This window comes from Elephantulus edwardii, unplaced genomic scaffold, assembly GCF_000299155.1.
Source record: "Elephantulus edwardii isolate Elephantulus edwardi_28Jun2011 unplaced genomic scaffold, EleEdw1.0 scaffold00119, whole genome shotgun sequence".
Classification (NCBI taxonomy): Eukaryota; Metazoa; Chordata; class Mammalia; order Macroscelidea; family Macroscelididae; genus Elephantulus; species Elephantulus edwardii.
In genome coordinates, this window is record NW_006399869.1 from 5,627,592 (window position 1) to 5,644,700 (window position 17,109).

Consider the following 17,109-nt stretch of genomic DNA (forward strand, 5'->3'; position numbering starts at 1 on the left):
CAACAAACCCTGCTGTACAATTGTACAAAATTGTTTGCAGAAATCTAACTGGTAATCTAAAATAAGATAGGAAGGATTATACCAAATTCACTGAACTTCATATATGTGACTACTCAAGCTTATTGTCTTTCAAGGGTACACACTAGACAGGCCTTCAGATGGCCAACTTTTCTTTGACCTGCTTCACCAAGGAGCAGCAGGGAACATATATCTGATTATTAAAACCTCTTGAAAGATTGAGTGTGCTTAGTCTTCTGCAGGCACTGGATATTTGAACTGGCAATTGTCTTTATGTTTGTGTGGGCTGAATGTACTTTGCTAGTTTCCACTATTTCCAATTATGTTGAATTTATTAAAGTGCAACGTATATTTTTCCAGTTATGGTCAGCAAAATATTTAACCTATAAAAGAAATTTTAATTGTATTAATTTGGAAAATTTTTTGTCCTTGTTTTATTCATGCAGCTAAATGGTGTTTTATTTACTGTATTATTAAAGGAGTATATGGAACTTGAGGGTGGCTAAGACTGACATCTTCCTGCTTTATAGAGGAGATCTTTCTCTATCAATAATATCCATAAATCATGCAAATATTTATAAAATCAGCTATACCATCCCACAAGCCTCTGCACCTGTTTGTAATTTGACGCACAGACTTCACTCACAATTGTGAAATTTATTAAGGTTGGGGATTAGGGCAGGCAAAGAATAACACACAATGTACGTCTAGGTTTAGTTCAGCTGTCCCACGCCAGATTAACAGTAAGAAACAATTTATCACTTAGTAAAAGTCCATGTTCAGTTTAGCAGCACAAACAAAACTCTGGATTCATCAATTATCCAGCAAGCAAACCTTTAAACATGGCTCCTTCTCCAGGGCTCCTCAGGTTACATCTTGTCACAGTCTCTTCACAACAGTACCACAGACTCTTCAGTCTGTCCACCACGACCACCAGCACCACCACCACCACCACCATCATCATCATCATTTTTCATAAGTGTGGAAAGTCTTGTCTTATATTGGCCCCAGAGATTTTGATAATTTTCAAATTCAGGTATTCTCAGTTAAGGTCACTAACTGGAGATCATGCCCCCTACAGGGCCTAACACAATGACTAGAAAAGCCAGTTTTCAAGGGTTCTGATACCCCATGCTTATACTTGAAAAATAAGGGATATTGTTTGATAACAGATATTTTACAGTCCTAAGTACAATCCTAATGTCATTATAAACAAAGAACATTCAAAAGAAGCTCTTTATTAATAGCCATGATTTTATACTCATTCTTTGTGCTAATTCTGTTTTAGATAAACTTTCTTAATAACATTTACTTTTGTTTTGCATGTAGTATATGTCAGGTACTATCTAATCTCTCCAAAGATGATAATTTCACAAAATCCTCTTAATATTCATAGAGCGTCACTATGATGATGATGACTATCAGCATTTAATTTATTGTTAATACAATATTTACGGAGTTCCTACTATGTTCTAGTTAAATGATTAAACAGATGTTAAACAATTTCAACTAATTTGCCTAAAATCCCTCTTGTAACAGAGAGAGTAAAAACAAAAGTCTTTCTGATTCTCAAGTCCATATTTGTAATTTCTAGCATGATACTACAAGCAGCATAAATAGCATAAATAGTCTTGGGGGAAAAATCTGAGTCAAAATAATTTTTAATTTTACAAACTGAGACCATTGTTAAGTATTGTTATAAAATAGTTGTTTGGATAGGAGTAAATATAATGATTTATTAATCTCTTCCTATTTTATCATTAGAATATCAAGTTTAGAGATAGTGTAACCTGGCTAACAGCAGGCAAATATTTAGTGGAAAAATAAGACTAGAACCCTAACTGATAACCAAAAGTGTGTTGATCTTATTGCCAGGCATGATAGAGTCTACATTTTAAGATTATACTTGTTATAACCCATACTGTTGTAAATCAGAGAAAACAGTCTTCAGTAGATTATTCTCTGGCACAATAAAAAGGAAATACTTACAACTGGATCATTAAACAATATAATCATTGGATTTATCAAGTATTTTATTTATCTTGGATCAGCAATTAATTATAATTGAGACTGTCATTAAGAAATTTTGTGAAAATCTCCTTCACAAGAAATCTTTAAAATGTTAAAACCAAAAATGTTATTTGATTCAAAATATGAATGTGACCCAAATTATAGTCCTCTTAATTGTCTCAAATACATGTGAAGGCTATGCACTGAAAATAGAAGACTTCATTACAAATGACACATTTTGAACTGTGGTAGTAAAGATTTTGCAAGGAATAATGAACATATTTGTTGTTGTTGTTGTTATGTGCCATTGAGTCACTTGCGAATCATAGCCACCCTATGTACAACAGCCCTAAACCCTGCTCTACCCCTTGCCAATCTTATGTCTCAGACATGCCTATCTCCATTACCCCAGTGATGGAATCAATCCATCTCATCTAAGGTCTTCCTCTCCTGGGCTGTCCCTTCTCCCTCCCAAGCATGACATCCCTCTCCAAGGTCTGGTCCTTCCTTGCAACATGTCCAAAGCAACATGTCCGAAACTTCAGAATCCTTACCTCCAAAGACCAGCTTGGCTTCACCCTCTCCAGGATGAATTTGTTTGTTCTCCTAGAAGTCCATGGTATATTCTATATTCTTCTACAGCACCAAAACTCAAAGGTATCAACTCTCCTTCTATCATCCCTAATCATTGTCCAGCTCTCTGAAGCATAGCAAGTAATTGCAAAGACCATGGCCTGTATCAGGCATACTTTAGTCTCCAGAATGACATTGTTGCTCCTCAGTACCTTGGAGAGATCTCTGACAGCAGACTATCCTAATGCAATCAATCTTTTAATTTACTGGCTGCTGGTCCCAAGAGTGTTCGTTGTAAAGCCAAGAAAACTAAAGCTGTCAACAATCTCAATCTCTTCACCATCTATCAAGATGCTGCCAATCGTCCCAGTGGTGAGAACCTTTGTTTTCTTGACACTGAGCTTCAATCCATATTAAAGACTGCAATCCTAAAGAACAAACAAATATGTCTTGGGGAAGTGTATTCAAAACTCTTTAAAAGCACAGTTTGTTTACTTCGAACATAGGTCATCAAGAATGACCAACCGTTTCAGAAAGATATCATACTTCATATAGTAGTAGATAGTCCTTAAAAAAAGAGAGAAACCCTCAGTGAACTTGAATGATATTCACAGTGAAATGGGCTCCAGCATGCTATAAACTTTAAGGAACTTAAAGGACCAGGTAACATTATGTTTTGTTATAGATAGAGTCACTATGAATTGGAACTGACCATTAAAATATATAAGCATTTTGTGAACAAATATTAATTTTAAAAGTATACAACAGCAGGATATAAGATCTTAATTAAAATTCACTTTGGTTATTATCTGACTAAATATACTTAAAAGAAATCTTTGACATGTTGATCGGACTAAATTGATCTAATCTCTGCTGAAACTGAGGTTCAGCAGTATTCATAATTACTGTCAGAAAGATATGTTTTAGCTATTCATTTACATAATAGGAGCTTTCTTTGGATTGCATATAAATTAATTAAATTTTCCTGAATAGTAGCAGCTATATGCAACACTCAGATTCTAGCTAGAGTAAAATACTACATCAATTTATCTAGAATAGAAAATATTTTAATACCAGTATCAAAATTAGATCATAGACTTTAGAAGAAGGTTTTCAGAGGAGACTATCTAGAAAACTCATTCAGTAGATTAGATATGCCAGATACAATCAATTGTATAATGTCCTTAGCACAAAGGAAAATTGGAAATGGGTTAATTATCTGTCTCAAGCTTTTATCAACTGTGAAGTAGTGAGGTTAAAAGCATAAATCCATTCTTTGAAATAAGAAAATAAAATCTTACATAAATTTCTACAAATTTTATCATATAAGTCACTGTGTTATATACATATTGTTGTTATTGTTTTGTACTATCCATTCATAGTAGCCTTATACCTGACCCTCCAGCAGGTTTTCAGAGACAGTTAATTGCACAGGAGGAGATTGTCTATCCTTTTCCTGTGAACCAGCTGATGGCTTTAACTTGTATACCTTTGGGACTGCACTGCAGTTTCTTGCCACTAGACCATATCAGTCACCTTATATATGACCCTATCAAGCATTTTATCTGCAGTTTATATAAATTGTGATATAAAAATAGAAAGTAACAGCAAAATGTTTTATCCTTAATATCAGTATTATTTTTATTCATCACTGACATGGTTTTGGTCTTAATTTATCACATTAATCATTAAAAGAGCAATCACTTTAAAAGACAATAATTTGCACATTATATCTAACATGAGTTAATTAATTGAGTCAATTTTTTCATATCCTTTTGTTAATCTCTTCCAAATGTTTCTTATTTACATGATTTTAATCACAACATAAATTTGTATCTTTTCCATTTAGGATAATTTCATAGATATTAATCAAGTCTGTTTCATAGGTAATTGTTTTGATCTACATTTATATATAAAATAAAAATATTTATTAAATCAATAGCATTCAAATTTTGGTCTCTGTAGTAGAAATCACCATCATATCTCAACATATCATAAAATAATTTTATGTGTTTATCAGGCCTACTTAAAAGAAACTTTTATGATCTGTGTTTTAACAAATATTTTTGGTAATACTTGCTAAATTTGAAGAGTTTCTTTTCTATACAGAAAAATTTGTCTATGTATAGGTTTCACATGTGCACAATTGTTTTAGAATTTCCAACATATTTTTTTTCATATTCTTCTATTTTGTTTAACATTTTATAGAACACATTTTAAATATATATATATATAGTTATTGTTAGGTGCTGGCATGTCGTTTCCTGTGCCAACTTCACTGTCTCTGACACATTTACCCTCATTACCCCTGTCACTGTATTAATCCATCTCATCAACGGCCTTCTTCTCTTTCTCTGTCCCTTCACCCTTCTAAGCATGGAGTCTCTCTTCAGGGACTGGTCTCTACTTGCAACATGCCCAAAGTATGTCAGAAAAAGCTTCAAGGAGCAACCTGGTCTAACCCTCTCCAGGACGAACCTGTTTGTTCTCCTGACAGTTCATGGTATATTCAACACTCTTCTCCAGCACCTCAGCTCAAAGGAATCATTTTTCTTTCTGTCATCTGTAGTCATTGTTTACAGATAATTGAATAAAAGTGAGTGATGATTGTGGTGTTAGCCTAAAAGTTGGCCTTTTAGCCATTACATAAGCATCCTCTGATCTCCAGCTACCTTAACTGCAGATACATGGTTTTCCAAATTATTAACAGCTGTGAGAAGAGAGCGGAAGTGCTTTCCAAGCTGAGTAGCAAGAATTGTGAGAACAAGACTTATGGCAACAAGTGTTTGGGGACATACTAGTAATGATGGTGGAGAAACTATGAAATTGCTGTGGAGAAACTATGGCAAGGTTTGACTGGAAGCCCCTTGTATTCGTGCTGGCCACAGTTAAAGGTTTTGCTGTTCTTGCCACATGATTAAAGAAGATGTCTTATACACTGGTGTGAAGCAATCCTTGTTGGATGACTGAGGAAACTGGAGGCTTCTTAAATTTGTGTTGGTGAACTGAAACCAGAGCCTGTCTGTATTGTGGGACTGTGTCTTATGACTGTGGGGCTAAATCTGGACTTGTATTGTGAGATACTCTTTGCCTCCCCCACTCTCCAACTTATTTCCCTAAGTATTTCTTGGTTCCATAACTGTGAGTCTTCAAGTAACAACAAATAAAGGAACCTCTTGCTGCTAGTGTAGCTCTTGAGACATCAAGAGGCTGGGCCACAGCTTCTTTATCTGCTTTCTACTTTGGGGATATTGGGGAACTGTGCTATTCTCATTTCCTTTGTCCCTTTCAGAGAGATGAGCATGGCCTGGTACCCCTATGTCCCATGTTCTGTGCTTGAGATACAGTGCAAATATAGACTAAATGAAAAAAGAATATTTATTTAGGATTAACTTGTTATTAACAAAATGAATTAGTTTTTTTTAACCAAATAATCATATAGCTAGATTTTTACTAAGTTTTAGATGGTTTAAATATTCAAGAAAAGAAATAAATAAAAATAACTTCATAGGTTTCTTTGTGAGATAGCTAAGAAAACTGAGTCTTTAAATAGTTTTCTTTTAATATCTTAGTATGCTACATCAGTTTCTGAAGAGAGAGTAATAACCACCTTTTAGTCCCTATTTTACAGTTAAGTAAACAGATATATGTTAGATATTCATTCAAGTTCCTCAATTTTCTGCTGGGAGAGATGTTGACTTAAATACTGTCAGAATGAGTTCTGGTGGTATGGAGGTTAGAACACTTGCCTAGTATCTAAAACATCAATAGTTTGAACCTACCTGTGTCCCAGGTTATGAGGCTGTAAATTCTGTAAAAACTTATAGTATGGAAATCCTATGGAGTAGCTTTATACTCACCTACAATATAGATATAGCTCTAAGTTGGGATTGACTCAGTGCCAGAGAACTGTGTGTAGGTATCTGTTTGGTTTAATTTTTCCTTTCCTTAATTAGAATTTTTATTCTTAACCATTTGGAAATAGGAAAAAATATGGGTCTCTTGCAGTCAGATTAGCCAGGTAGCCCTCCTCCAGATTCCCTGGCAAAAACTTGTTGGCACATCCAATGATGTATCTGTTAGTTGAAACATGTCAATTGGTATTATATTAATTCTGGGAACTTACTTTTTGCCAATGCCTTCAGTGCAACTTGAATTTTATCTTTCATCACCACTGGTTCTTGTTCAGATGGTTGCTGTTGTTGTTCTGTACCATAGAGTCCGAACCATCCCATAGTTGACTACCCAGGAGGTTTTCAGAGGCAGTTAATTGCATTTTTTCAGCATCAACTAATTCTTTTTGGTACAGTGATTTTACATATTCCTTCTATCATTTTTTGTTTGTTTTCTAGATCATTTAAGACTGTACCCATAATATCTCTTAATATTGAAACTCAATATTTGAATTTGTTTTTCAGTTCTTTCAGCTTGAGAAATGCTGAGCTAATTTTTTTTTAATTCTCTAACTCCAGCTCTTTGAAAATTTCGTTTTATCTTTTTTGAGCTTTTCTTTAGGATATTCTGTTCAGCTTTTTTTTTACTTCAGCATCTTTTATGTTTTTTGGTTTTTGGGTTTTTTTTAATGCTTTAACAATTTTCATAGTTTCTTCTGACACCTATTTTGTTTTTTCTATCTCTTCCTTCTTTGTAATGACATTTTGCTTTCTTTATGAATGATATCTTTGATGTCTTCCAACAATTCCTCTGGTCTTCTATCACTGGGGTTCAATCCCTTGTATCGAATTATAGCAATTGGTGTTTGAAATCTACTAGACAACACCTAACAACAGCAACAACAACATTCTCTTAACTTGTAAATTATTTCTAGTTTTTTACCATATTAATGAAGCCCATTGTTTTTAAGTGGACTCGAACTCATAGCAACCCCATTTGGTAGACTAGATGTGACCCAAAGAATTTTCAGGTTGCAAATATTTTATGTAGAGTGCCACATCTTTCTTTCATAGAGCAACTGGTGTCTTACAACCATAGAAATTTTGGCTTAAGAATAGATCAAACATTTCACTATCAGTAGACTTATCACAGTACAGGTTATTGTTGTTAGATACTGTTACAGGATTCTGATTCAGAGATAATATTTTTAAAAAAATATTTTATTATTTTTTAATGAACATTTACAGAGATTTTAGATTTCCATTCATTCATTGTTGCATTTTTCTCCCTGCCCACCCCTCATCTCCCCAGTTCGCTCTTCTTTTTGCAAAGGAAAAGAAAAATTCTTCATTGGTATTCAATCCTTCCTCACACCCCAAGTATACTCCACTATGCAACCTTCATTCTGGACTCAACTTTTGTCATAATCATATTACTCAATCATATATTGCTTTTAAACTGTTCTCTCCCTCATATGTTTCAATGCAGTATACATTATTGAACCCATCTTTCTCAGTCTCACCCCAACCCTGATATCAGTCCTGTTCTACAAGAGTGGCTCTATGCAGTATTTGTCCTTTGGTGACTGAGATATTTCACTCAGCATAATGTCCTCCAGGGTCACCCATTTTGAATAATATTGCATGAGTTCCTTGTTTTTCAATTCAGCATAGTATTCTATTGTGTGAATATACCACAGCTTCTCTAGCCATTCGTTTGTTGATAGGCACTTAGGTTATTTCAGCTATTTGCTATTGTGAACAAAGCCACAATAAACATGGCTGTGCATATATCTGCTTGGGTGGCAGTTATGGTTTCTTTAGGGTATATTCCCAGTAGAGGAATTGCTGGGTCAAATGGTATTTCTATTTGCAATTTTTTGAGAAAGCACCATACAGCCTTCCATATTGGCTGCACCATTTTACACTCCCACCATCAGTGAATGCAGGTTCCAGTTTTTTCGCAACCTCGCCAGCATTTGTTGTTTGCTGCTTTGTTAAATTTTGCTCTTCTTACTGGGGTGAGATGATGTCTCATAGTTGTTATGATTTGCATAGACAATCTTTTAATAGAGAGAAACACTACCTAATCCTCTGCCATCCTCAAAATCTCTACTGTTTTTCAATGCTATTAATATTCAGTTGTGTGAATGTATCATAATTTTTCTATCCATTTGTTTGTTGAATTCATAAAATACTACGCCACATAGGTGAGCCAGGAGAACATTATGCTGAGTCACAAAAGGACAAATAGTGCAATGTTATAAAATAGGACTAATATGGGTGGTTGGTGGGAGAATAGGAAAATAATGGATAAGGAACATTGCATTGGAATAGATAAAGAGAAGAATGGTCCAAAATAAATAAATGATTAGGTAATATATGTATGACAAGAACAAGATTTATGTATGTATGACTGGAACAAGAGGTTCATTGAAAAGTGGACTGGAGGAGGGGATTAAATGGAGGAGGGAAGAAAACATACACTGAATAATGAAAAACTTTTTTTAAAAAAAACCTTTAATGTGCTTAAACTTATTATTGCAACTACTGACCTTGTATACAGATAAAGGTCTTTTTTCACTAATCCTCTATTTTTACCGTATTGTTCCTGAAGAAAAATCTCTTCATGCTTTATACTGTATAGATTTGATTAATAGTACAGATGTACCTTGTAGAGAGAAATATTGTCTTTATATTGTGAAAAACTTTTAAAAACAATGATAATAATAACCACTGAGTAAAAATATTCTTAGACTAGTCCCCAAAATGAAACTTTAGTGCTAATTTTAGCACTTTCTTAGTTTTAAGTGAATAATTTCTTAAAGTGGACAAAGATTAATTTACTTAAAATACCAGAATGGAATGATTCTTTTTGGTCTTCTTTTAGGAAGACCACTGGATTCATCACCTATACTTTTCTTATGTTAATCTGAATAAGTAACTGTTGTTGTTGTGTAGCATAGAGTTGAAACCGACCCATAGTTGACACTCCAGTGGATTTTCAGAGGCAATTAATCACACAGGAGGAGATAGATCATCCTTCTCTCACAGAGAAGCTGGTAGCATCAAACTTTGTGCCTTCAGGATTGCAGTGCAGATTCTTTCCACTAAGCCATGAGAGATCCCTTAATAAATAACTAGGAAAACAACATCCTCATGGCTTTTTGTTACGAAATGCATCAGTGACTGCAAAGTGACAAAATTGAGAAATGTATGGGCCTGCATTCAGAACCTATCAACACATTTCTGTGATCCAATGACCTTTTGCTTTTCATTGTGTACATTATGTATTTTGTGTCTATATTCTTTTAGAAACATGTTAACGAAATATTTGACATTTTAGTGGTTAATATATTCCAAAGGTAACTCTTAAGTTTTTTCATAGATTGTTGCATGTAATATTTAGTACATTTCTGAGAAATGGTTAATAAAATTACCCTCAAGTTATAATCTAGCAAAAAAGTCATTTTCAAGGACATAAAACAAGCAAGAAAAAGGGTGAGGTCATGAATGAGAGCAATTTAATTACATATATATATATATATATATATATATACACATATATACATAGATTTGTACACACACACACATACGCACACCACACACACACACACACCACTCTTTTTCGGGATCCTGGGCTGGAGTGGGAGAAGAGCCAATGGGAGGAAGGAAATGGGCAACATTTCTGAATGAGTGAATTGTGGAAAGTTAATCTGAAGGTTTCCTCCAATCCCTGAAAACAGCTAAAATCTAGTGCGTATAATTATCTTAGAACCATTTAAAATTTATCGCATGTTTTGAAGTGCTCATACTAGTGGACATAAGGGGATTCTGGTGGCATACTGGATAGGAAATTTTTCTGCCCAAAGATGAGAAGTTCAGATCCACCAGTTACTCCATTGGAGAAACATGGGGAAACTCTTTCCATACAATTTATTGTCTCAGAAGCCCCACTGGATGGTCATTTGGAGTTGATTCCAACTTGATGACACTTAGTGATAAGATTGAACACATGGATTTAAATGCTTTCCCGTTCTTTATCTGTAGGATTTTTGATTCAAGATGGCCCTTTTGGATCATGTGAAAATAAGTACTGTGGTTTGGGGAGACACTGTGTTATCAACAGAGAGATTGGCCACGCAGAATGTGCCTGCATGGAGTTTTGCAAGCGACACTACAAGCCTGTATGTGGATCTGATGGGCAATTTTATGAAAACCACTGTGAAGTGCACAGAGCCGCATGCCTGAAAAAACAGAAGATCACCATTGTTCACAATGAAGACTGTTTCTTTCGTGGTAAGTGCACAGAGATCCTCAGATGGTTATTTCCTCCATTCCCCCCCTCATTCTCCATTAATATTCTAAACTCTAAGATAGAATTTATATTCCAGTGTGATTTAAGATCAGCAAGTTTTTGGAAAGTAAATAAACCAAATAGTGAGCATGATTATGGCAAAAAGTATAAAAACAGTGATTATCATAGATACAGTTCTGATAGTTAAGAGTATAAGGCTGGCCAAAATATGACTCAGAATTTGCTATAGCTTTCAGCATTATGCCATATGGCTTACCAATCAAAGCAGCTATCTCAGGGATGCCTAATGGCCAATTCGTTCAACATGCCAAATCTACCCCGCAAATAGCACCTAGAGTGGAAATGAGGGAATAGGGAATGCCAGGCACTGCTGTGATGACATCTTCTGATTAAAACCTGTGATGTCAGTTTGCACTGCACAATTACAATTATGCTATGTAGTATAGATGCTATACTATAATAAATTCCAATTGTAAATAATAAGTAAAAATAGTTTAAAAACTGAACTTTTGTGCTACTGGAGATCATGAGTAATTATGTGCAAGTACTGCTGAATTTGATAAAATTTTAATTTAAAAAATATGTTAATATGCTATAGAAATGAGTCACTGAGCTGCTTTAACATAATTATGCATTTATTCATTGAATATTTTTGCTGGAGAAAATATTTGCTTTATAACAATTATTATTAACCCTGAAATTTTAAGGGACTTATTATTTATAAGAGGCACTCTGGTGGCTGAGCTGTAAGGGCTTGCACTGCCAACCCAAAGGCATGCAATTAGAATTCATATGCAGCTCTATGGGGAAAGAGAAATTTTGTTCCTGTGTGACTTGAACATTTGAAAATCTGCTGGAGGGTCAACTATGAGTGGGTTCTGACTTGAGGGCACACAACAACAACAGCAATATATGTATAACTGTCATTATTCTAATAAGTCAAAAGTCTTTTAACTCTTGGTTGAGTTCTTATCCAAATTTCTCAGAATGTTCCAGAAGTATGTATATACTTAAAACTGTTTTAGGTGTTTTTTTCTTAGCGTAAAGGTATAAATAAAATATAATGTTATTGTACTCCTCCACTATTAATGTAATTAAAAATTAAAACTTAATTTTTCAGGTTGGCAAATTATTATTATTTCCAAAGTGGCAAAAAAAGAAGACTAGAGGTTTTAAAGTGATGAAAAGTCATTTTTTGTAGGTATTAGAGCATCTTTTGTATGATTAAAGGAAATAATTAGATAATTTTGTGGGAAAGAATATTACTTGTTTTAGTTTACAGTTTGTTTTTTCTTCTGTTCTATTTTTAAAAGAAGGTAAAATGAATTCTATTAGCATTATCCTCTGAAACCAACAAAAGTTTTTTTCTCTGATTAAATGTGAGATAATAAAGTGGAAATATTCTTCTCTATTGTTAATATATATATGGTAGCATAAACTATGTAAGTGGCATGCTTTTAAATTAATTTCACATTTTATTCTCTAACAAATTTTGTCCCCTGACCAACCAATTATTTATTATTGTATATTGTTGTTGTTATTGTTGTTGTTATGTGCCTTTGAGTCGTTTGCAACTCATAGCGACCCTATGTACAACAGCCCTAAACCCTGTCCTATCCTCTGCCAATCTCACTGCTTCTGACACACCCATCCCAATTACCCCAGTCACTGAATCAATCCACCTCATAGAGGGTCTTCCCCTCTTGTGCTGTCCCTCCACACTCCCAAGCATTATGTCCCTCTCCAAGGACCTGTCTCTCCTTACAACATGTCCAAAGTATGTCAGATGAAGCCCCAGAATCCTTGACTCCAAGGAGCAGCCTGGTTTAACCCTCTCCAGGATGAATCTGTTTTCTTGGCAGTCCATGGTACTTTCAATACTCTTCTCCAGCACCACAACTCAAAGGCATTTATTCTCCTTCCATCCTCCATAGTCATTGTCCAGCTCTCTGATGCATAACAAGTGATTGCAAAGACTATGGCCTGTATCAGGTGCACCTTACTCTCCAGAGAGACACCGATGCTCTTGAGTACTTTAGAGTGATCCCTAACAGCAGACTTTCCCATAGCAATACGTTTTTTTATTTCCTGACTGCTGGTGCCAAGAGTGTTGACCATGGAGCCAAGCAAACTGAAGCTGTGAACAATCTCAATCTCTTCACCATCCTTCCTGATGCTACCAGTGGGTCCAGTGGTGAGAATCTTTGTCTTCTTGATATTGAGCCTCAGTCCATACTGAAGGCTGCAGTCCTTGACCCTCTGCAGTAAGTGCATAAGGTCCTCTTCAGTTTCAGCAAGCAGGGTTCTGTCATCTGCATTACGCAGATTGTTAATAGATCTTCCACCAATCCAAACTCCACACCTCTCCTCATAGAGCCCAGCCTCTCTGATAATCTGCTCTGCATACAGGTTGTAAAGCTATGGAGATAGAACACATCTCCGGCATATACCCTTCCCAATTTAGAACCAAGCAGTGTTACCCTGCTCTGTTCTGACGACTGCCTCTTGGTCCCAGTAAAGTTTCACATTAGCACGATTAAGTGTTCTGGGATTCCCATCCTTCTCTGAGTCAGCCACAGTTTGTTATGATCCACACAGTCAAATGCCTTTGCATAATCAATGAAACACAGATAGACATTCTTCTGGTATTCCCTGCTCTCACCTAAGATCCATCTAACATCAGCTACAATATCCCTAGTTCCATCACCCCTTCTAAACCCGGCCTGAACTTCTGAAAGTTCTCTTTTGATGTGCTGTTCCAGTCATTTTTGGATAATCTTCAGTAGAATCTTGCTTGCATGTGAAATCAATGAGATTGTTCTGTAGTTTCCACACTCTGCTGTGTCACCCTTCTGTGGAATGGGAACAAATATAGATCTCTTCCAGTCAGTTGGCCAAGTGGTTGTTCTCCAGATTTCTTGGCACAACTTGGTGAGCCCATCCAGGGCAGCATCTGTTAGCTGAAATATGTCAGTTGGTTTAACATCTATTCCTGGGGCCTTATTTTTTGCTATTTCCTTCAAAGCAGCTTGAACTTCTTCCTTCATCACCATAGGCTCTTGCTCAAATGTTATTTCATTAAATTCTCCTGTATCTGCCAATTCCTTTTGATACAGTGTCTCAGGAATATAAAATAATGATTATTGCATAGAAACAATTATTTTTGTATTTACCGGGATGCTTATGCATAGTACAAATTAAATATACAAGTCAACATAGAATATATGGAAAAGCTAGGTTGACCTTATATGTTCACTTTAAAAAATAATAGTTTGAAAATTTTGTTTTCCATACTTACAGTAACTATGTTTAATATAACTATGACTAAAGCAGTACTTTCTCTTTATACTTCATCTCTTTATATTTCATCAATCTTTCTGAGATATTTGCCAGGATTAGTGATTTCCTCAGGTTTCAGAATTTGTGGGTCTGTTTTTAATTGTTTTGGTGTTTTGCCTAATGTACATCTAATTTCTAAAATAATTTCATTTCAGTGGAAGGAATAAAACATAACAAAAACCCTCAAATATTTTGCCTATTAGGGTGCTTTTTGCCAAGTGTGGAATGTGAAAAAGATTCTCTAAAACTGAAGGTCTGAAATTGTTTTGATTGCTATATTCCATTATAGCACCCAGTAATAGCTTATAGAAAGAAACTAACAAAAATATTAAGATAGTTACTCAAAATAATTTACCTATTTTATATAGAAATATATACATTGTTTAGTTATACATTTTATAGAGATATATCAAAACAAATAAAAAAATTGTAATAATACGATGAGTTCCTTCTTCAGAAAAAAAGCTTTTGCTCCTCTTTTTTCTAACAAAAATTGATGATGAATAACATAGAACAAGGCTCAACAAACCAAGACTGACAGGCCAAATCCAACCCAAAGTTGATTTTTAGAATTAAATTTTGGTATAATGCAGTTGTACTCATTTGGTTAGGTATTGCCTTTACGTATTTACAATAGAAAGGCCCAATTGAGTAGTTACAAGAAAGATCATATGATCATTAAACCTAAAGAATTTTACAAATAAATATTGCTGATATTTTTCTTAGGAAATTACTGACACCTTGTAATGTAGTTTTAAAAATATTACCAAATCTCTACTAACGCACTTATATATGCACATGTACCACACAGACACAGCCACCTTCTCAATAATTTTGAGTTGAATTGATTTTTAATTGTCTTTTTATTGGTTTCTGAGGCTGCACATCGCATGGGAGGAGATTGCCCATCATTCTCCCTCAGAACCGCTTGTGGATTCAAACAATCAGACAGACTTGACCTTGGGGTTAGCAGTGCAATCTCCTTTGTGCTGCACCAGCAAGAGCTCTCGTATGCACACATTACTAGCAAAATTGGGAAAATCTGAGTAAGTCTAAGAGTGGTAATGTCATTTATGTGAATTGTTTCCTAAAGGTTTATAAAACATCACCCTGGGGATAAACTGCGTGAAAGGTACATAGGACTCTTCCCTATTTTGTTTTTTTAAATCCACCGAAGGTTCCTCAGGAGAAAGAGAATCAGTTTGCTGGGCAAATTACACCCTCCAAAAAACTGCTGGAGAGTCACCTATGATTTGATTCTGACTTCATAGATCTTATCTGACTTGATTAAATATATTTCATGTATACATTCATATATATTGATTACTTTTTTAAATAAAATCAGGGGTCAACTTTAAAATATAGGTGGGAAAAGTTGTCTCTGAGTCAACTTTTCCCTATGATGAACATATGTGAGTCAGAATAGAACCTTTATAGAATTTCTAATGGTTGCGTTTTCAGAAGCAGATTTTCAGAATTCTCTTGATTTGCCTGTGATTGTACCAGGACCTCCAATATTTTAGTAAGCAGCCTAGTGTGCTAAATATTTTTACGAACTAGGGGCAAACATACTTGTGCACATACCTGTTTTGATATCTGTACATTCTCTTTTATTATTTGAGTTTTAAAAGATGTGAATCTTTCTGTGATATAGTCGGCAGTTACTGTTACTTAGACTCACTTTAACCAACATTGTTTCCAACTATTTCCATTTGATTGTAATTTAGAGTCACTCTCCGTCAGATTTTTGAGGGTAAAAGTCTTAACAAAAGGAGACTCTCTTTTTCTCTCAGGAAGCTGCTGGTGGCAGAGAGGCAGAACCTTTTGATCAGCAGTGCAATCCACTGCTCTCTATGCCTCTAGAATTCCTGCAGTCACTATCCATGGCCCATAAATGAGTCAGTATTAACTAAGACTATATTTTACTAATTATTTTTTACTATATGTAAGATAAAAAACCCAATGTGTGTGATTTTCCAAATTTATTTATATTAACATTGCTGATTAAGAAAAAAACAGCTATAATAAAATATAAAATGTTTTAGTATTTGTTCCTAGTCAATAATTACTTTGTGGTGATACTTAATGTGCCATAAAACATTGTTTCTATATAACACCTTGTTTTATGTTTTTGTGATAAGTTAAGCTTTAAATAATTCTCTTCCCCCAAATAATTTATAGCTACTGTAATTAATTTCATGAAATTATAACACATGTAGATTCTTCATTCTAGCATTGCGTCAGACTGATACATAAAATGGTTTATTTACAAGAAGTGAAGAAATAAGTTGGAGTAAGAAATCTAAGATTTTAATCTATGTCAAAATGAAGTGGGAATTAAATCTTTTATGAGAATGCCAATTGAGCAGAAACCATTTTGCCATAGACTGTGCTGAGAATAAAACTGCTATAAAGGCAAATGTTCTGCACATTTAATGTGTATTGCAAACAATAACAACTGGGGAAATGTAGTTGTTACAGCTATGTATGTGCTATTTGAATGAGATCTGACATTATTTTATTCTTTTTGAGAGGATTATCTAGACAGACATTTAAGTTCTTTTTTTCTTTCCAAGTTGGCATTTTTAGCTCAAATTTTTGAGAAGAAATTTGTACACCTAGCCTAGGAAAGCTGGCTGCTAGTAATTATAAAATACATAAATGCTTTAGAAAACATAATTGCTGATGCATACTTGAAATTTTTTAAAGAATATCTTGATAAAGCTATCTATTAATCCATTTTTAAAAAATGTATCATAACACTATTCATTGCAAATACGTTTTATAAGAAACATAAATTCAGGTTATACACATGGATTTCACCTGATGGTATGCATAGAATCATATCGATTACATCTGCAGAAAAAACCGCTGGAGAAGCTCAATATCAGCTGTGAAAACTAGGCCAGGAGCTGATTGTGGAACAGACCACCAACTACTCATATGCAAGTTCAAGCT

The 17,109-nt window shown here is 34.6% G+C and overlaps 1 protein-coding gene across 1 annotated transcript in view; it reads left to right on the forward strand.

The window, feature by feature from the left end:
• FSTL5 (follistatin-like 5) overlaps positions 1-17,109 on the forward strand; it is a 1,151,716-nt gene that overhangs the window by 319,003 nt on the left and 815,604 nt on the right. Inside the window, exon 3 of the mRNA XM_006892774.1 lies at positions 10,545-10,793. Within this exon, the coding sequence (XP_006892836.1) occupies positions 10,545-10,793 (249 nt within the window). The remainder of the gene's footprint in view (positions 1-10,544; positions 10,794-17,109) is intronic.